Source organism: Pseudoliparis swirei, chromosome 24 (genome assembly GCF_029220125.1).
Source record: "Pseudoliparis swirei isolate HS2019 ecotype Mariana Trench chromosome 24, NWPU_hadal_v1, whole genome shotgun sequence".
NCBI classification, from domain to species: domain Eukaryota; kingdom Metazoa; phylum Chordata; class Actinopteri; order Perciformes; family Liparidae; genus Pseudoliparis; species Pseudoliparis swirei.
In genome coordinates, this window is record NC_079411.1 from 27,858,419 (window position 1) to 27,880,159 (window position 21,741).

The window sequence follows — 21,741 nt, forward strand, 5'->3', positions numbered from 1 at the left end:
ATTCGTTTATTTTTTTTAAATAAAATATAAAATCCATTAGTCGTTTTTATTAAGAATTCATTTTGTCGTGTTTATTTTTTGTTTGTTTTTTAACAAGCACCTTTCTTGTTCTTATACATATTACTACCTTCTGGATAGTGTTTTTGTATATTTGTTATTTTTTTATTATTATTATAGTGTTATTTCTAAAATGTTGACTCGGAGAGCCCTGCACTAGATTTAAAATGTGACTGGACTGTTTGTCTATAGGCACAAATAGCAAATAAAAACATGAATCTTGAATCCAAAGATTTGTATCCCAAAAAAACATCCGTATCCCATTTGGACAAATGATCCAATAAACAGTTAAACAGTCTCCAGTCTCCACCAAGTGTTGCACTGACATTCACGATAGCACAGTGCAAACAAAATATGTTGATTAATAACACATGTCATACACAGCAAAACTTGAGTTGAATTGTTTGTACATCCCTTTATTTCAAATGTTTGCATGAACACATGATGCACATTATACTTAACTAAATACAAACAGGTATATGCACTATTTAATATGTCGTTATATTTTTAATTGATGTATAATAATGATGATAAATTAACCTGTACATCATGTATATCCTCACTTTGTTGCAAAAGGTACAATTATCTAAAAAATAAGAAGAAGAAGAACATGGATAAATACCAATATATAGATACACTATCGTTACTATCAGTTAAAGTCAATTTTAAAAGCAAAATATAAGCATAGGTGCAATATGTGTAACTAGTATTTTATGTCATGATTTCACTTTCAAATTAGCAACACAATGACAGCGTAATCTCTTAAACCACTAGTCATTCATGTCTGCACCCAACTAATCGAATTAACTAATCCCCCATTTAAAAAAAATCCTTGTGCAATCTTGGTTGGTCGATATTGTTAAATTGATTATATCTATGAAAATAAATATATTACGACATTACATAAACAACAAACCCCTTTCCACTACATCAGAAACAACACATACATAAATATAAAGCTTAAAAAGTAAAGCTTTGCTACAGGGACACCTAGAGGACAAGAGAGATCATGGGAGTCATTTCACAAATGCTAAAGAAGATAGGAAACATTAAAAAAACACCTTTGAAGACAATAAAAAGGACACATCGCTATGGACCAGCTTCCCTCGTGTTCTGGAAGGTTCTGTCCGACACGTCACGACTGGGCCGCCACCGCCACCAGAGCCTCTGAGGCTGAAACCAACAAGCACAACACAGTTTATATGGAAATGGGTACAATTAGTGAACATTACTAACTAACATGCATATAGAGTTTAAACAAGTACAAACAGGAACATGGAGGTGGCATCTGGAGCTGAAAATGGGTCTTCAGAGTGATGACATAGAAGAACCATTCAAAAGAGGGTTATTTAAAGAACGATTTCCTCAAATAGTTCTTCAAAGAACCTTAAAAACATGGTTCTTTAAGGCACCGTTTCCGGTTCCACAAAGAACCTTTCAAACCAGGGTTCTTTAAAGAACCATTTCCTCAAATAGTTCTTCAAAGAACCTATAAAGGTGCTGAAGAACCTTAAAAAATGGTTCTTTAAGGCACCGTTTCCGGTTCCACAAAGAACCTTTCAAACCAAAGTTCTTTAAAGAATCATTTCTTTTAAGAGTTCTTCAAAGAACCCATAAAGGTGTCTCAGAGAACCTTCAAAAATGGTAACATGTGGCCACCTGAGAATAACATCCTGAAGATGTCCGTTCTATCTCCTCTAGCTCTACTCAGACAGCTCTAGCTGTGCTGTTTACCTTCTGAACTATTACATCACTGAGCAGCTTTTTACTGTCCAGATAGACACCGCTGGCTCTGTGGATATAGGCAGAAATACAGAGAAGACTCAGATTATTTATATATATTTTAACGGTAAGACTGAAGAGATGTAAATTTAGCCACATTGTGTCCTCTATTGTTGATGTGATGCTCAACTATTCAGATTTTTTGTAATATAGAAATCAAGTAGTAATTACATCCCTATATTCTTACCCGGAATCCAAATAGCCAACAATGTTATAGATATATTTCAAATGTTTTAACATGTGATGCAAGCTCAGTCTTTATGTTTGATCATAATTATCCAGGTGTTCTTCATAAACCACAAATAGTCCTTTAATAAGAGAGATTTCCAACTGAACATCTTTAATATAAAGATGTAGGTCCTGCTGCAGCCGTCATTAAAGATGAAGATCAAAATAGGTTGAACTTGTTGTGTAGCTCTCTAAAACACTAACACTTTTCTTTTTTTTTAGATATGAATCATTCACTTTTTTAAAGATGATATTTGTTATATACTCAGCGAAGTAGGAGAAGAATCCTCATCTGCCTTTACTTCAATTAAAGTTTCTCACAGCAGGAAAGGCACAGGTGAGAACGTTAGTAATAATAAAGTAATTTTTGGAAATCAAGTAGTAACTACATCCCTATATTCTTACTAATAATCCAAATAGCCAATAATCTTAGATATATTTCGTCACCTTCTTAAAATAATGGCCGAGGTCATTTTTATAGATTTTTCAGAAAACACAAAAAACGTGACGACATATTGATCTCTATATGATATTGTGATATATTAATACTACAGGGGTAGAATCACAAGATGATTTAGGCAACAACACTAAAAATGGTCAAAAAATGACATTATTTTAGGAAGGTGACGATATCTCTGTTTTCTATTTTTAATTTAAATTTAATTACATTTTATATTTGTATCTTACTATTCTATTATTATACGTCTGTTGTGTCTGAGATTTATTGTGCGGACATTTATCATCTGAAATTGTCACTAATGTGCGCAAAAAAACAAGTGACTATTTTCTCTATTTGGCAAAAAATTAAAATATTCCTTTCTTTACCCTAGACTATACTTACCTTATTCACTTATGTAAGTATTCTATATGTCTAACAGGATAACAGTTGAAACTGTGGGTGTAATTCTAGGCTCTTTCTATACAGCTATTTCCATTCTTTATCATGAAGACAATAATAATAAAGCTATTATGCAGTAATAATAGTAGATGCGTATAATAGATTAAACTAGAGGAGGGATTTGACCTGCGTGTCGCTCTGTAGGTTCTTACTTTGTCCCTCCACCAGCTCCTCCACCTCCTTTATTATATCCACAACTTCCTCTCCGGCGCACTGCACTCCCGAAGCAGCAGGTGGCGCCACCACCTCCACCTCCACCTCCACCTCCACTGCTGCTGCTGATGATGGAGCTTCAGCTTCTGGTCCAGCGGCTGCCAGGACCTGTAGGTCCGACCCGGAGGAGGCGGCCGCCGGCTGAGGCGAGGCCTCTTCTACTACCAGCTCCTCCACCTCCTCCTCTGGGGCAGAGGCCTCTTCTTCTACAACCTTCTCCTCCTTTGGGGCAGAGGCCTCTTCTTCTTCAGCCGCCATCTTTGTGGTCGCTTCCAGACCTTCTGGCTCCACCGCCTCCGGCGTGAAGTCCAAACTTTTCCCATCGGCCACAGCTCTCCCCAGACTCGTGTCCCCAACAGAAGCCGCCGCCATCTCAACTGGAGAGCCGGCCAAGAGCTTCAGGGCCAAGAGCCGATCTGGCATCGACTCTGGAGGACAGGAAGTATTAGCGGAGAGATTTTAAATCCAACGTAGACTAGAAGTTCACACATTTACAACAGCTCCTAACTTTCAGTTACACGAGCAGTCAAATTTGTTTATATATATATATATATATATAAAAAGACTTAAAAATATATATATATATATATTTAAATATTTAAAAGAATATATATATATAGAAGGCATTCAAAGAATGACTGGATAGGTACTCGACTATTTTACGACAATTTAAGAAGATTAGATTAATTTAAGACAGAAGAAAAAGTATCTGCGACAATTTTGACCATAAATGATCTGGCTCAAGTTATTTAATAACAAATAAAAATGGCAACAAATTACTGGAACCAGCAATTCCATGTGAGGTTTTTCTACTTTTGTTTAAATAATTATAAATGTAACATCTTTGAGGACTTTGTCTTTAATGCCAGAGTAACAAACAATCAAAATAGTTGTTTGCATCAATTCCCTCATTTAGGATTTCAGCTCATGTAACTGAACACAGGTCATTGCACTTAACTTGGTATAAACAGTATTTTTCTCACTTACCTTGTTCTCTATTGTTTATCGTCTACACAGGTTCAGGAAACACTCTACAGGAGACCCGGCGCTCAGTTCATGCTCCTCTGCTGGTGGAACCTTTTTAAAGTGTGAACTATTGGAGTGAAATTCTTTGATTGAAAAGCCTCAAGTCCTTTAGATATGAACCATAAATGGACATTTTGAATAAAGCAGTTCCCAATTCAACGCTCAAATTATTTAGTTGTGAAATTTGATTTGGTAAAAAGCCTTGGATTGATCCCGTCTGTCATCCAACAGGACGCCCTAAAACAAGCAGAGTAATCTAGGATTAGTCTGAGATGGCATGTCACTGAACTTAATCAGGACTCTGATCAAAAGCCAAAAACACATCAGAAGTTTGAGAAAAGAAAGTGTTAAGACTGCATATGGGGAAGCTCTCTTGAGCCGGACCCGTTTTATCACCGTCTTGCAGAGTGCTGCCTGCAGCCCTTTTCTGCAATTTTTATTTTAAAGATAAACTATTTTAAAAATTAAAATGTATTATTTTAATATTGTATTTAAAGAGAACACGTTTTCTTTATATTTAATATATTAAAATAAGAGTTTGTTTTTTTTAAAGAAAAAAGGTTTAATTTTTAAAAAGATATCATTTAAAAAAGATTAAAAAATGTGTTTACTTTTCTTGAAGATAAAAGATCATTTAAAAAAAGATATTTTAAAAGTTTCAAAGATAATTTTTAAAAAAAATGTTTAAAATATAGAATTTTTGAAATGATACACACTGATAGCATACTAGGACTTAGTAGCTGAATAAAACCTTGTTTGACATAGTTGCAGACAACTGAGATTGTGAGTCTGGATTAATTAGATTGTATACTGTAAAATAATGTTATAAACGCTTGAGGAAAAAGGCTATATAACATAATAACATGATCATGAGCAGGCCCGGGGTGGGTAATCGGGAGAGTTCCCGGTGGGCCGCTTCATTTCTGGGCCGGTCGAGAATTTTATTTGTTGACATTTGTCAGGTTAGTCCATCTTCTCTTAAAGTGGGCTACACAAGTTCAGCATTCTGACACCGCAGCCTCTGCATGGGTTGTACCATGCGAGGAAGTTCACCCCTCCCAAATAATAGAGTTGGTTCAGTCCATTATGGAACTCAACCAACTCTATTTTGGAGGGGTGAACTTCCTCGCACATACACCACCGAGGAAGTTCTCCTCTTCAAATAGAGTTGGTTCGGTCCTTTTTCCAAAAGTTTTCTCAGCTACGGATAGCTGGGCCGGCCCGACCGCAACGCGCATCAGGGAGGAGGACGGGAGGAAGAGGGCAGGAGGGGCTGAAAAGCCAGGTTGAGAAAAAAAAGGCATTGGAGGAGGATGCTGCCAAATGTGCCAAGCTTACAGATTTATTTTCAAGAGGATAAACACAAGTGGCAACTGGTAAAGAGAGACAAAGGCCTAATGATTAGCAACATAACTATTCGGCTAACGTTGTAGCCTTGATTAATATCATTGTAGCGTTGTCAACCTATTCCCAAGCAAAATATTAAATTGAATTACAATATTAGCCTTTTATATCACCCAAAATATGGCGATCCATAGACTTTGCAAATATTATACAAATATTGATATATAGCCTACTATTGATATTTATATTGAAGTATGCAGTAATATGACTTAATTTTTATTTGTAGCTTCAAGCAGATAAGACAGTCTCCTGCTGAAAATGATGAGCCCGACATTTGCAATGAGGAGGCCATGACGACAGGGACAGGTAGAGAGGATAACAGAGGACACTATATGAATTAAAGTTATATATTCTAAGAAAGAGCGGTACAGTACTTGATGAACCAATATGCATTGTTTACTCAGAAGTGGGTGTAGTAAAGGAGTAAATCACCACTATATAATACTCATGCAGAACAATGATAATGACCATAACAATGACCATGATAATGACCATGACAATGACCATGACAATGACGGCCCCCATGAGGTCTCACTCCAACAAATCTGGCCTACTGCCTAATCTGAGCCTGACACCCCTGCTACGCCCTTCTGCCTTTTTTAATGTTGTGCATATTTTTTGTTAACTTCTCATCTTAAGTGGATTATTATTGTTGTATTTAACCGTTACATTATTTGTTGGACCATGGTATTAATAAAAGAACTACAGGATAGTAAGAGCTGAACTGTTGCTTCATTTATCCAATTTCCACTATACCATGAAAAAAGTGGGCTGGTCTTGAGCCTGAAATTCCCGGGCTGAAAAGTGGCCCCACTCCGGCCCTGATCATGAGCCACGTTTCATTTCCAACAAACGATATCCTGAGAGGCAGGATTGCGTTTGTCGTTTCTCAGTCTTCAGCTGAGAGCATGAACACAGCACAGGAGTCATCCGGGGAATTTAAACAATTCTACAGCTACAATTGACTAGCTACGATATTTACAACATCAAAACAAGCCGCTGCAGCCAAGCGGAATTGATCTGAACCAGTTATTCTACACGCTCATCATTTTTGAGCAATGCAAATAAATAAAGTTTCACCCTGAGAGCACAAACGCAATAATATCGAGACGCTCCTCATCCAGTGACGTTTTATTCTTTGAAAACCCGCATGAGTCATAACGGCAACGTGCTCAACGACAATAAAATGACTAGTAGTGTTTTTGCTGAAAGACTTCACATTGACAAAGAAACGGGAGAAGTAAATGTAACACACCCAAAAAAACCTTAGCTAAACGGCTAGGAAAACTGTCAAAGTATTTGAATGTGTAAAGAATGAATATATATATATATATATATTCTCATAAGGAAAATGCTAAAGACAACTAGACAAGAGCTGCAACCAGGAACAGAGCAAACTGGTTTTTGGTCACATGACTTTGTTCCATCTCGACGGTTTCCAGACTAAAGCGAAGCAATGATTCAGAGCGGGAAGTGAGCCGAAGACAACAGAGTGCAAACGTTGACGCGACACATCGAGATGGCCGACATTCATTCGCCGGGCTGACATTTCGATAAGGCAAAGAAACAGGAGGCCGTTGCTTTTAAAAAGAAAAAACAAAAAACAAGGCACATCGAACATTAGCCACCAGCTCAGTTTCATCCCTTTTATCCCCAACACTCGTAACTGTACAGCAGACAAACCATTTAGATTTGCTCTGGTTATACAACAACAAAACGCCTATAGAAATGGAATTTTCCAAACTGAATCTTAAAAGACAGCCCAAGACCAAATGTGGTTCAGGTGTGGAGGGTTGAGGTGAGGGAGAGACCCAAAAACCTGGACTGATGAACCCCTAGCTGGCATTCATTAAAACAACCAGAAGAGAGTGACCCACTTTATCAAAATAGGGTTTCATGAGTCCTTTGTTCCTCCCTGGGCTCAGAGGTGGGACACGGCACGACCAACTCCAGCTGCTTTAGGGATTCTAGGCAGCGTTACGCAGCCAGCTCAGCAGCAGGGCCCACGTCGGCCTCGGGGGCGGTCTCTGCTTCGGCGGCGGGAGCAGGAGGGGGAGGGGCTTCATCTACTACTGCCGTACCAGGGGCCTCTGCAGGAGCCTCTGAGACGACGACGACCTCCTCCTCCGAGACTGGAACGGCCTCTACCTCTGCAGCCGGAGCGGCCTCCACCTCTGCAGCCTCAGACTCGACAACGGGTTCCGCGACGGCCTCGGCTTCAGGTTCCGCAACGGCGGGGGCCGACTCGGCGACGACCTCGGGGGCCGGCGCCGCCTCCTCCACCTGCTCCACCACCACCGGGTCGGCTTCAGGAGCCGCTACTTCTGAGGCTGCAGAGCAAAAGAGGTCATTAGCATCTAAATACTATTAAAGTTCAAACTGCTCTGATGCATTCTGGGTAAAGTGGGAGGATCAAGTCCCATCCGGGTAGTTTGACCGCGCTTTGCGAGAAGCGGACTTTGAATTGAACGCGTCCTCGGGTGGCGACTGATGGCGCTTCACGAGAACGAGGAGTACAGACGAGGACGCCGGCTGATAAACGGCGACCGACTCCTGCCAACGGGTAGCACGCCGTCGGGTCAAAGGTCAAACGCTTAGGCATTCAAGATCAAAAAAAGATAAAACGCCAGAGTCAAGTGAAGGATAACGCTGAATCAGAACAGAAATATAAAAGATGACCTGAGGAAGTTAGTCTAAATAACTGAAGATTATATATATATTTTTACAGATCCGTAAAAAAAAAAAAAAAAGGAGAATTTTCTTCTTTTACAGTGACAACAACCAGTTCAATTACAAAAATAAAACCATTTTATGGAGGGTTATTCTATGAAATAGTTTGTTTAATTAGCAACTGATGCAATTTTTATACTTAAGCTGCCCCAACACCAACATCTAGTATACATATATATATTTTTTTTTAACCGCCCACCTTGTGCTCTGCACACTAAACATCTGTAATTAAACTTGTTGAGACGATACGATCCTCGGGCGCAATCTATTTAAATTACCGTCACCATGCGCATCAAGAGGTTTCTGGGACATTTCTTTTAGCTCGATTACATAACGCGAGCTCTGGCCAGTTCAAAAAGCCTGAGAACAAACACACACACACACACACACACACAGCACAACACACTGGCTGCACGTACACATCTGAACCAGACGCTGCTCATCCCGCATCACGGGCTCGCCGGCGGCTCCGGGCGCGGCGCCATCGTCTCTCAAACCGGCTGACTAGACAAATGACTTGCAGACAGAAATGCGACCAGACGGGCGAGATGGATCCATTGAGCGGGATCGTTCTACCGCGGCCGATGGTTTGGGCGGTGGCGAGGAAACGCACAGATATCTTGTAGTTTTGTTTTTTTAGCGCTTCCATTTGCCAGAACGCGCCAGATGATGCACGTATTAGCGTTTAATGACGATTTGTAAAATGTCAGCCGCTCATCAGAAACGGTTGTCGTCCTGTTGCGGCCGTCGATTCTCATCCAGTATAATTAGTTCACTATAGACGCGCCCAAACTATATTACGCAATAGAAAATGCAAAAAAGAAATTGTCCTTCCGGTGGGATTATTTGAGCGCGTCACTGACCCTCGTCTGCCGGGGCCATGCTGGCGAGTCGGTCCTCGTGGGGCTCGCTGTCCCCGCGCACCGTCTTGTAGGCCTGAGAGAAAAGAGCAAAATACACAATTACTACATGCCAGCATTACAAAAATGCCCAATATGAGAGGCTCCAAGTCCATTTAGTGTCCGGCCTGCACGCTGCGACACAGTATAGTCCATAGAGCTGCTACTATAGAACTGCAAGCCTATTAAAACATTTTACATTCCGACTAATCTATTAAATTCCTTTGGAATTACAATCTCACATTAACGTAATCTACTCTGTGCAATCAGTTGTTACTCTTTTTAAAGAATGGAATTAATTTTCCATTAAACATCGTCTAAGTTATACTATCATAATCATAGAGCGTCTATACAAGAAGGGAATGTAGTCACTCATTTGTTTACGGACTGACATTTTTAAGCCTGCAAGTTCAAAATGTTGGCAATTTTTCGTGCAAATGAACATTTTATTTGCTTAAGAATATCGCAATTTACTTTTTAGGAATTTAAAATACACTTAGAGAAGAGTACAAGTTGCAAGATAAAAAAAAACACAACCTTGTTTTTGTTGTGTTTTACTTTTTTTAACTACATTGTACATGTTGCAATCAGGCGAGTCTCCCCCTGGTGGCCATTAGGAAGAATGCAGGTTCAAGGCCCTTCCGGTCTTGAAGGTTAGGCCAGAGCTGGAGGTTACGTAGGGAGTAACAGACACTCACATAAACCACTGCAGCAGTGAGGCCTCCTCCACCCAGGACCACGTATGCCAGGTTGCTGGAGCTACTCGGGACCCCGAAGGACATGTGGCGCCCGGGGGCTGCCGGGAGACAGAAGTACAGCGTTGGAGGGGAAACTGGACCGCAAAGACGATCACAGCGACTGAAATGTACATTAAACTCTAGTCCGGTGGCCCTTTATTGAACAGACCATTGGGTTCTTTGGCGTTATGAGATCCTAAATGAGCAAATAGTTATAAACATTTGATTTGTGTTGCATTTTATTCAGGAAATCTGAGTTTAGACTCGGCATAAACAAAGCAGTGCGTTCTGGCTGCGTCAACACGTCTCCATCCCTTAATCCAGTTACACAGGAGCTCTGGCACCTTACAGCAGAGGAGACGGAACGATTTACAGCAGCCAAGCAGCAAATCATCACTTCTATTAAATCTAAAAACACACAATTTAAACTCTCCCTGCTTCACGATCTCAGATGTGACCCTAGAAAACAAAACCTTAAATATCCAGTGGGCTTGAAGTCATTAATTACTCTGACGCATTTCAGATCCTCAGTAACTCAGGATGCACTGAGTACCTATCTCCTCTTTTTTCTCTCCTTAGGGATGAATTTTCATCTCTCAATCACACGTTACTAACTCTGCTTTCTCCCCGGAGTCCTTTTGACTTTACGTCTCATGGGGTCATCGGACCCTATGAGACGGCATAGATCCTATCTGCCTGATGGATCGTCTGGGTCGTGGAATTCCTGCTCATGACTACGCCACTGTCCTGTTGAGACTCCGCCCACTCCTCCTCCCCACCGCCATCTGCCTGATGGATCGTGGAGGTCTCCATCGTGGAATATGCCTACTATGAACTATTCATACACTCTGTCACATTCATTGAATGTATTTTAACTCTAATCTGTCCTTCTGGTCACATGACATCTATTGCATCTGTCCATCCTGGAGAGGGATCCTCCTCTGTTCTCTCCTGAAGGTTTCTTCACTTTTTTTCCCCCTGAAGGGTTATTTGGGAGTTTTTCCTGATCCGATGTGAGGTTTTGGGGCAGGGATGTCTATGTGTACAGATTGTAAAGCACTCCGAGACAAATTTTTTATATTGGGCTATACAAATAAACTGAATTGAACTCCTCATTTATTATTATCTTCCATCTATTTGAGTTGCTTTTCAGTTGCAGTATGGCAGGCTGTGGGTCATGAAGAGATTTGCTGGAGTTTAAAGGATTGCCAGTGGTGCATGCAGAGGTTGTAAAAAGAAAAAACAGCCTAATCTCTTCCCATCACACACAGCGAGAATTTTCCTAGATCATAAACAGTGTGTTGCTTCTTTTTTTTGTCAATGAAAAGTTAGGAACCAACTCTCATCTGACACACAACGGGAGGCAGCTAGCTTAGCATGAACCAACAACTGTGAAACTAGTCGGGCAGGAAACTAGACGCCCCGGCTCCGTCGACTATAGCATGCATTCCTCTTTGTTTGTTTAAATGAGAAAAAAAAGTTTAGAAATAGCAAATTATAGTTTTATAACTTGGCCTTAAAGCAGTAACCGAGCTACCGATACACCACATGGAATTATGGAGCTCCTCAGGAGATTTTAAAACCAATTATCCCTTTTTTCCAATATTTATGCTAAGCTAAATTAACCGGCTGCAGCTACATATAAAAAATAAAAAAAGGTAGTTCTACTAAATGACAGGTGATAACATCTTTATTTATTTTTTTAAAGCCTGGATATTGTTGTGTTGTGGCTGCAGAGACGCTGTAGCAGTAAGTCCTTTAATACCCGTGACACGGCACAAGGCCACGTACAGGTTATTTATACAGGTAATCGGTTAATCCTGCAGTGAGGTTCAAGTCCGAGAGAGAACAAAAAGAAAAGGGAACATGCATATCATGAAACAACAGACAACATGGTTGCCGTGACGACGCACGTATGTTGGGTAAGTGTCTCTGCTGACATGTGACATTACATATTTAGGCCTGCAGGGCAACCAGATGGTTCTCAAGGATACAGGAAAAGGGGGATTGATGAAGACCAACGCGTGCAGGTAGAATTAATTTAGCTCGTCTTCAGTCTGAGAGTAAAGTTTTCTAGAGCAGGAAGTCAGAAGCAGCAGTTTGACCTCAGGAGGAAATTCCACATGCTCAGGTTCCAAAGTCGAGGATGATCGGCGTGAAGGTCAGAAATGAAAAGAAAAGCCTCCCCGATGTTTTATAAAGAGGAAACATTTATTTTTCCTCAGGTGCAACTGATGCAAAGAGTTATTAGATTTAATTGTTTGATATTATGCACTTTTTTTTATTTATAGGATTCTCAGGAGAGCAGCTAAGCGAACACACAGAACAATGAAGGTGGCATCTAGAACCGAAGATGGTTCTTCAGAGTGATGCCATAGAAGAACCATTTCTGGTTCCACGGCGACCTTTCAAGCCAGGGTTCTTTAAATAACTGTTTGCTTAAGGAGTTCTTCAAATAACCTCTAAAGGTCTCAAAGAACCTTAAAAAAAGGGATCTTTAAGGCACCATTTCTGGTTCCACACAGAACCTTTCAAACCAGGGTTCTTTAAAGAAGGATTTCCTCAAAGAGTTCGTCAATGAACAGATAAAGGTTCCACAAATTAAAGACTGGTTCCTCAGTATATGTGATGGTTCTTTGTAGAACCACAAAGCTTTTTAAAGAACCATTTAAGAACTATTATTCGTCTGTGTGTCCATAATAAGTCCTATAGGACAACGTGTAACCAGGAAGGTAAATCATTCATTTAACCCTTGTGTTGCCTTCGGGTCAATTTGACCCGATTCAATGTTTAACCCTCCTGTTACCTTTATATTTACTAACATATTTTACCCTTGAGGTCAATATGACCCCAGCTATTAAAATCTCCAGAAAATTATTAGAATTAATATTGTTTTCCAAGTTTAAGTGTGAGGTACTTTATGTTTGTTTGTTGACTCCCGAAAGAACACCGACATTAAACATTGAATCGGGTCAAAATGACCCGAAGGCAACACAAGGGTTAAGAGCCAAAAATGTTCTAAAAACTCTTCAAATACAAAGAAAAAGCTCGAATTGAAATACTTTTGATTTAAAAAATAATATAAGTGTACTCGATGCAACTTATAAAAACCTTTAAAGGCAAAGAGTTTTTTTCTCTCCGTGTGTGTGTGATGCTCTTTCATAACGTGCTAGAACGACGTGTTCCCAAAGCAGGCCACGCCCCCTCCTGCACAATGAATCTAGAAGTCATCCCTATAGGAGACCTTCACACACACACAATGCACACATTTAAAAGAAAAAATACCTTTAAAAAAATATATCGATAAAAAAAAACTGCGCGAGTAACTACACTTTAAACCGTTTTTTTCAATCTGTGTTTAAAAAAAAACGATTCAATGGCCAAAGTTTAAACAAATACGAGACATCTCGTCGACTTTAAACCATTTAAATTCCACTCAGAAGTCTCTCATAAAGCTCTTTCCTGGGGGACTCACCATGCCTGGCCCCGGGGGGGAACGCCCTCCGTGCCAGCGGCCGGACTCGCTGCAAAGCCCGTCTGCAGAACATCTTCTCTGGGTCGTGAGGTGAAGGAGCGCGCGGTGTCCGGAGCGTCTGCAGCAGCAGCTTTTAAAGATGTTGGAGGAGTCGCACGCAGCTGCTGTGCAACGCTGATTACAGTGGGGCACGCCCCTTTTAATTTTAATTTTTTTTTACAAGAAAGATGAGCAGGTCAGCGCGCCCCCTGCAGGACGACTGGCAGAACGACATGCGTGTCTGGATGTGCTGGGTTTTTAGTGAGTATTCTCAAGTATAGACAAAGTTTATGGGGTTAAATCACTCTCAATTATTAACAAATGCAAACACGAAGATTAAAAAATGTGCACAGAATAATTCACAAATATATTCGATTTACAAATACACGCGGAAGGATTTACGAATAATATAAACCTTGGTCTTTGAAATGATCTAGATCTATCGTAACCTTATCAATATAACATCTGGGTATATTTTATATTTGGCAGTTTATAATATGTGCTACATACTGGGATGACGTAATGTAGAGAAAATGGTTCTTAAACATTTTATAGTGATGTACATCCTGTGAAATAATATGTTTCCCCTCTAACCAGTGCAAAGCATTCTGGGTAAAAACAAAAATAGGTGTAACACGCAGCATTGTGACATCAGTATCTGATTTAATAATATAGAATATATACAATCAGTTTGAACTTACACTTTTTTAAAACTTATATTTAAAATGTTTTTGTACCCCCTGCAGTGCCTTCACGTACCACCAGGGGGCACACACACACATTTGAGAACCACTGATCTATAGTAAGATATCAATATGACATCTGGGTCGAGTTTTTTTTGGGTGGGGGGGGTTACAATATGTGGCGTGCAGCATCATATGATGACGTCAATCAGTTTATGAACGTACACATTTTTTAAAACTTATATTTAAAGGATTTTTTTAATGGATGCTCATTTTAAATATGTATATTTTAATTATCGTACCCCCTGCAGTGCCTTCTCGTACCACCAGGGGGCACACATACACCCATTTGAGAACCAGTGATCCATAGTAACCTTATCAATATGACATCTGGGTCTAGTTTTTTGGGGGGTTATAATAAGCGGCGCGCTGCATCCTGGGATGACGTCATGCAGCCGGTGCTTTAGGAGGATCAGACTTCCCTCATGCTGGTTTCAAGTGGATTACAGTCCCATGTGGTTTTATGGAAGGAGACATTGAACTGTTGCATAACACGCTGTCCCAGAGCTACTGAGGGATACACGGCTCTGATGGGCAGAGATAACATAATAGAATAATACATGTTATGTTAAATATATTTACACCCGTCAGCTTGTAAGCGGCAGATGTTTTCAGACAATAGAAGTTTGTAGTTTCAGTACATTTAATATGCATATTTAAAAGAGGCTGACACTTAAAGGGGCAGTGTGTGGGACACAGTAGATATACAGTGGGTACGGAAAGTATTCAGACCCCTTTACATTGTTCACTCTTTGTTTCATTGCAGCCATTTGCTAAAATCAAAAAAGTTCATTTTATTTCTAAACACAAATATATATATATATATATATCTATATGTATATATAGATATATATATATATTTGTATATATGTATCTCTATATAAATATATACATACATATATATACTTAAATACATACATATATATACACAGATACATATATATATAAATATATAAATATATATACACATGCTGGGTCATAAAAAGAAATAATAAAAAGAAAATGGTTGTTTAGGACTTTTTAGGCGATGAGTAAAATGTTAAAGTAGAAAGTAAACAGAACGGACCAGTTCCTTTCCAGAGAAGAATGAGAAGTCGGGGTGTGTTCTGCTCCTCAGAGCTCAAGGAATGTCGTAATATTTGACATCGCTATAATGGTGCGTTCACACCGGACGCGTCGAAAAAATTCTCTCCGCGTCTGACGCAGCAGTCTTGACGCCCGTCGAAAAAAGTGTGTTCACACCAGACGCGTCGGACGCGTCGGGGGCGGAGTAATAAATGAGTCGAGGAACCACAGGACCGCAGCGTACTTCCACTTTTTAGTGGACCGAGCTGCACTCCCACTGCGCTTCTCGCTGCTCTCTCTCTCTTCTCTCTTTGATACGTGTCTCTGAGACTTTTCCACCTCCGGCGGCAGATCTCCTGCCATGAAACACATATGCCGGCGGTTGGTTGATAGTAAAGTACAACAAATAGCGAGAATAAAAGCAAATACATACATTCAAAACTTACCAGGTAGTCCCACGGCTTCTCCGACCTTGTTCCACGCTTTATCTTTATCGCTCCGGTTTCGGTAAGCATAAAGAGTTGTATCGTAAAGTTCGGGGTGCCCACAGACAGCGCCAAAAATCTTTTCCTCCATTTTACTCAACCGGCAGGACGATGACGAGCGGAGCTGCTCAACGCTGATTGGCTGACGCAACTATGACTCACGCGTTTTTGCTGCCCGAGTTGGGAAATTTTAACTCGCGCATCGAGGAGCTGCGTCTGTTCGCGCTGTTCGCTGAGTTCGCCCCGCGACAAACCCTCTGTTCGTGCTGCTTCAAACGCGTCTGACGCGCTGCTCGCTGGAAAATACGCAGCTACGCAGCTTCGACGCAGCTTTGCATTGACATGTAATCTCGACGCGTCGAAATTTTGACGCGTCCGGTGTGAACACACCATAAGACTCGTGGCAAAAGATTCAACGTGCATGAACAACCGAGAAGATACATGAAGAACATTGGAGGAAACGGCTGAAATCGGTTTTTAGTTTAGAACATTTTCAGAATTAATTTATCCTGATTTACACAAAAAAAGGCAGGAAGCCACGTGGAGGTGCCGCTAAGTTTAGGTGAACATGGCCCCGCCCACTTGAGATGTAATTTGGTTTTATGGAGGCCTTAGAAATAAAACCCGAGTGACAATTTATTCAGATGATTCAGCTTTAATTAATAATTAATAAATAATTCACCCCTACTCTGTGTCCCCAAAAATAAAAAAACAAGCTTCAGACATTAACCGTCAGCAAATTAGAGAATTTAGAAATATTCATTGTTCTTTTTCTTCACTTTTCTAACTGTTATTTAAAAATGGTGGAGAAGAAAGATAAAAAAAGATCCTCTCCTCCAGTCAAGACATCCAGCAGCTGACTGTCGAATGTCACACCACTGTGTCACCCCGCCCCCCCCCCCCCCCACACACCTCATGACCTCTGAATCATTGATTGGACCCACATTCACAACACATGTGACCCCCCCCCCCCCACACACACACACACACACACTGATGTTCTCGGCCCTGTGGTGAGACACTTTACTCGTACAAAGATCCTCCGACAAAATAAACGTTTATTCAGTTTTTTTATTTTTGCGGCGATTGTAAAAACAAGAAGATCAAAAAAAAAATGCTAATACACAAAAAAAAGAGGACCTAATATATATCGTCTCACATATTTAAGAGTATAAATATTAAAGTTCAATGTCACACACACACACACACATGTCTCTCAGCAGCAGGTCCACAGCTCCTTCTCCGGTTTCTTCTTACTCGTGACCTTGAAGGACCCGTGTGGGGTCGAGGTGATGGCCGCCGCCGCCGGTTTCTTCTGCCTCTTCAGTCTGGCGCCGAGAGCGACCACGATGTCCTCCACCTTGTCCCGCCGGTACAGCAGCTCGCCATCGCCTCGCCGGACGTCCCCGCATTTGCTCGCCGGGTTCTTGGCGGACGTCTCGAAACACGCCATGCCGTGGGCTCTGGCGAAGCTCGCCGCCTGCTCCTGGCTCACCTGGCCGTCGGCGGCGCCGGGGTCACGGAGGTCGCTCTTGTTACCCACCAGGAACCTGAGGGGGAGGAGGAGGGGCGGCGGAGAGGAGGAGGATATTAAGAGTTGCACACTCTTAAAGGAAATAGTTCTCTAGAGAACCCTGGTTTGAAAGGTTCTCTGTGGAACCAGAAATGGTTCTTCCATGGCATCACTCTGAAGAACCAGATTCGGTTCCGGAGGGCACCTCCATTGTTCTGTGACTAGGAAGGTTTAATATTATTTAAGGTTCAAAATCCTTTTTCAAAATTCATGTCTCGTGGCCGAAAGCCTTTTTTTTTTACGTATATTTATAATGCACATTTTAAAAAGGACATTTTCATGTCATATACCTTAAATGAGAAACAATAGTTTGATTAAAAATAATAAATATTTATATAAAGGTTTATTGTGTTAATCAAACTGCATAAATGAACATATGAATATGAACACATTTACATGACTTTTCAAAAAATATCGGGATTTAATTTGTCTTTTTCAAAGACTTTTCCAGGCCTGGAAATAACCATTTAAAATTGTTTTTATACACATTATATATATATATACATAAATATGAATCAAAACTATTTATGTGTATATATAAAAATAATATTTATATATATTTATTTATACATAAATAAATACATAAAAAGTGGCAAACTATTTATGTGTATATATAAAAATAAAAATAAAAAATATATATATAATTTTATTTTGAATTTGTATTTTTTCCAGCTCACTACCTGGGGATCTCCTGGCCGAGGGAGTTCTGCCTGCACTCCTCGATCCAGGCCGCCAGGCTGCCGAAGCTGGCCGGCCGGGTGACGTCGTAGATGAAGAGCACCGCGTGCACGTTGCGGTAGTAGTGCTGCACCATGGACTTACGGAAACGCTCCTGACCCGCCGTGTCCCACAGCTGCAGCTGGAGGAGACACACAAGAAAAAAATAATGAGAAAAAGAGGAAATTAATGAGAGGGGAAGACACGGAGAGGAACATCATGTGTTGCAATGCAGAGTGAATCACCACTGAGGGGGAAGAAAGAAAAGGAATAACAAGTTGATGTGATCATCTCTCTCTCCTTGAATAGATTAGATACATTACATCAAGAGCTAATCTACGAGGAATATCGCACACTCTCATTTCTATTAAAGGACTTTGGATAAAAACCTGTAAACGCAGATTTGAAAAGGAAACTCTTCAGATGGAGTCATTCAAGTCCTGGAAACAGTTTCAATGACCTCACGAGGACTTGTGACCGGACTTCTGGGACCAGAGTATATATATAATTGACTTGATATACATGAGATTAGCTTTAGCGTGATTTCAGGCGTGCATAAATAGCATAAACCACTTTTTTTTTAAAGCATTTGATCCACTCACGTTGTAGGAAATCATTTAAATAATAAACAGGTGAAAAGATGCCTCCTTTGTTTGGAGCATCAGATCGAACACATTGCACCTTTGATGAGTTTACTCTAAAACATAAAAAGACGGTGACGTCATGCTCTGGGAACTCAGCGTGAAACATGCTCTGCCCTATAAACACTTCCACAGTCACCGTGACGGACACTTCCTCGGTCACGTGGGGCTTCAAGTCACTGAATGGCACAACGACGCCCACAGGTTTAAGATGGGATCATCATGTCTGACAGCTTTAGGTAAATAATCTAACTTTTCACCACTTCAGGGATTAAATGAGTTGTTAATAAGCATTCTCCCTTCACACAGACTTACAGGCTGCTTTAGATACAGAGGATATTGTCATTTAGAACAAATAACACTGCACATTCAGACTAAAAGAGCCATAAAAACATGACAAAGTCAAGTTAGAAAACCACCAAAACCTGCAAAAAGTCTAACAGGAATATTATCAAGTATAATAATAATAATTTAATTGGATTAATTGCACTGGATTAATTGTGAAAATGGATTAACATAAACAATTAGTCAGTTTATTGTTACCATGTGTAAAAGGTTCATTGTTTTGTATCGATTGCCTGTTTTTGTATCTGCCTTATTGGTTTTGATGTATGCCTTTTGATATTGTATTGTTTGAATAATTTATAGACGTTTTAATCTACTTCCTCTTAATAGTTAAATCGACTTTTATTTTGAAAGGTTCAAGGAAGCGTACATTTGTTTTATGTTAAAATACAAATATGACGGCACGGCTACGATATATATATATTACAATATAAATAAATTATATAAATATAAAAAATATATTAATATAGAATTCAAATTATATATATATATTACAATATAAATAAATTATATAAATATAAAAAATATATTAATATAGAATTCAAATTATATATATATATAAATATAAAAATATATATAATTCAAATTATATATATATATATATATTAGGGCTGTCAGCGTTAACGCGTTAATATGCGATTAATTTGGCCGCGATTAACGCACTAAAATATTGTAACGCAATTAACGCAACTTTGTTTACTTCCGGTGTCGTTGAAGTTGTTGCACTCCTCTGAGTGTCAAACCGCGGCAGTCCGCCTCCTTCCTCCCGTCTGCTCCTGATATTCACAGAGAAGCAGAGGGCGACGTGTCGGTGACGCGGGGCGGAAGGTGATGGTGACTTTCTTTTGTTGCTCCCCCCGATGCGCGCGCACACACGCCGGCATGGAGCTCTGCGGCGCGCGAGACGGAGAGCCGAGAAGAGTGACCGACATGCTGGTGTAGAGACGACCAACAACAGACGTTTAGTTTAATACAAGAACAAAGACGTCTTTAAGGAAAGAACCGTACATTACTTCTGCTGTAATCTGGCGCGATAGAGAACATGACAGGGGGGCGGGGCCTCACCCTGATCGAATGGTGGGGGAAACACTGGGATGTGTCACATGCAAAAGACTTTAAAAGGTGAATTTACATTGTTTTGTAAAATCGAGAAAATGAGCCCAGCCTCCAGAGGGTTAACGTGACATATTTGAATGTCAGTCAGTTTACCAAGGCCACTGGTTCTGCTGTTCAGTGTTAAAGATGACAGGACCAATGGGGTCTCTAAAACACCTTTGTTTACTAATCTGGATGTTTCACTGAAGAAACAATTTATCATCCACGATATTAAATACCTCACTGGCACTTTATAGGTAGGAGCCTCTTTGAAAACACAGCTCTGTGTGAAGTTTTGTCTTTAAAAAAAGAATACAATTAAACAAGTGTCTGAAATGCACGCTGTCTGAAGTGATTACTCGTTCATTTAGAAGATTTAGTCTTGAGAAGAAAAAAAAACTTGTAATCGCGTTTAATGAATTTCAAAATGTGCGCTTAATTAGTTTAATTTTTTTAATCGATTGACAGCCCTAATATATATATATTTATTTATTTAATACATATAGGATATAATACACATTTATTTTATGTTACAATATAAACTTGACGGATGTTACGGACAGATGCACATTTTATAACAAGTTTACTAGTTTAATGGACCGTATGAGGCCAACTCTCTTACGGTGGTGATAAGGTGGTGATAGTTTACGAGTTTTAATTAATGTATTGTCACGTAAATAAAGAAAATAAAAGGAGTTTCACCAGCTTGCCACAGTTTTGCTTTGAATTAAAGCAAAAAAACACAAAAACACAACTCACCGTAATCCTCTCTCCCTGGATGTCCAGCTGTCGCTCTCGGAAGTCCACCCCGATGGTGGCCTCCACCCTGCAGGGGAAGTCTCCGGCGCAGAGGCGGTGCGTGAGGCACGTCTTCCCCACCGCAGAGTCCCCGATCACCAGCACCTTGAAGGTCCGGCAGCGGCTCCACAGCGAGGAGGACCCGCTGCCCAGCGAGCCGGAGAACTCCAGGGAGGACTCCATGTGCGCGAGGAGTGCGGAACCAACAAGTGCGCGCGCACAGCGTGGTCTCCAGGAGAGATGCAGGTGTGTGGACAGAGTGTGTTGAGGCTCCTCGGAGGAAAACACTACTTCCTTGAGGTGTTAGGAGTCACTTCTCCTTCCCGATGCTCCCTGATGCCTCCTCACGGCGTGATTGGAGGAGGAGAGCCAGTCTGCGGAGTTTCATTCCACAGCGAGGCGCTGATTGGTCAAATGACGAGCAGCACTTAGTTTACATATATATTTTAAAAAGTGGCAAATCATTTTTTTTGCAATAATATTACGCTATACATTTGGAAACATGTTATATTGGCTTTGCAGGTCCAACTAAGTAAAATATTTTTAATTTGACAAATTAAATAAAAAGGTAGAGGCTTACAAAATGATTTCAGAGGAAACCATGTGGATATATATATTATATATATATATGTTATATATAATTTATAATATATATATATATATATGTTATATACATATATCTTATATATATATAAAATATTGATATATATATTATATAAAATATATATTATTGATATATATAAAATATGTTTTATATATATAAAATACAATATATATACATATTTTATACA

The 21,741-nt window shown here is 40.1% G+C and overlaps 2 protein-coding genes across 4 annotated transcripts; both read right to left on the reverse strand.

Moving 5' to 3' along the window:
- Positions 1 to 452: 452 nt before the first annotated feature.
- Positions 453 to 13,573, reverse strand: LOC130190549 (brain acid soluble protein 1-like). 2 transcript variants are annotated; one of them, XM_056410006.1, is made up of 7 exons: positions 13,450 to 13,573; positions 9,936 to 10,033; positions 9,202 to 9,274; positions 7,690 to 7,938; positions 3,118 to 3,606; positions 1,792 to 1,849; positions 453 to 1,230 (listed from the first exon to the last, which is right to left on the reverse strand). In XM_056410006.1, exons 1-6 carry the CDS (start codon positions 13,520 to 13,522, stop codon positions 1,803 to 1,805), a joined length of 1,029 nt encoding a protein of 342 aa, XP_056265981.1. In that variant the 5' UTR covers positions 13,523 to 13,573; the 3' UTR covers positions 453 to 1,230; positions 1,792 to 1,802. The 2 variants fall into 2 exon arrangements, with proteins under 2 accessions (XP_056265981.1, XP_056265982.1); XM_056410007.1 differs by lacking the exon at positions 1,792 to 1,849.
- A 3,261-nt stretch (positions 13,574 to 16,834) lies between these two features.
- LOC130190198 (ras-related protein Rab-33B-like) lies at positions 16,835 to 21,277 on the reverse strand. 2 transcript variants are annotated; one of them, XM_056409491.1, is made up of 3 exons: positions 20,912 to 21,277; positions 18,035 to 18,207; positions 16,835 to 17,331 (listed from the first exon to the last, which is right to left on the reverse strand). In XM_056409491.1, the coding sequence occupies exons 1-3, from the start codon at positions 21,131 to 21,133 to the stop codon at positions 16,998 to 17,000; spliced, it is 729 nt and encodes a 242-aa protein (XP_056265466.1). In that variant the 5' UTR covers positions 21,134 to 21,277; the 3' UTR covers positions 16,835 to 16,997. The 2 variants fall into 2 exon arrangements, with proteins under 2 accessions (XP_056265466.1, XP_056265465.1); XM_056409490.1 differs by having other exon boundaries at positions 18,035 to 18,213; positions 20,912 to 21,276.
- Between the last annotated feature and the right edge of the window lie 464 nt (positions 21,278 to 21,741).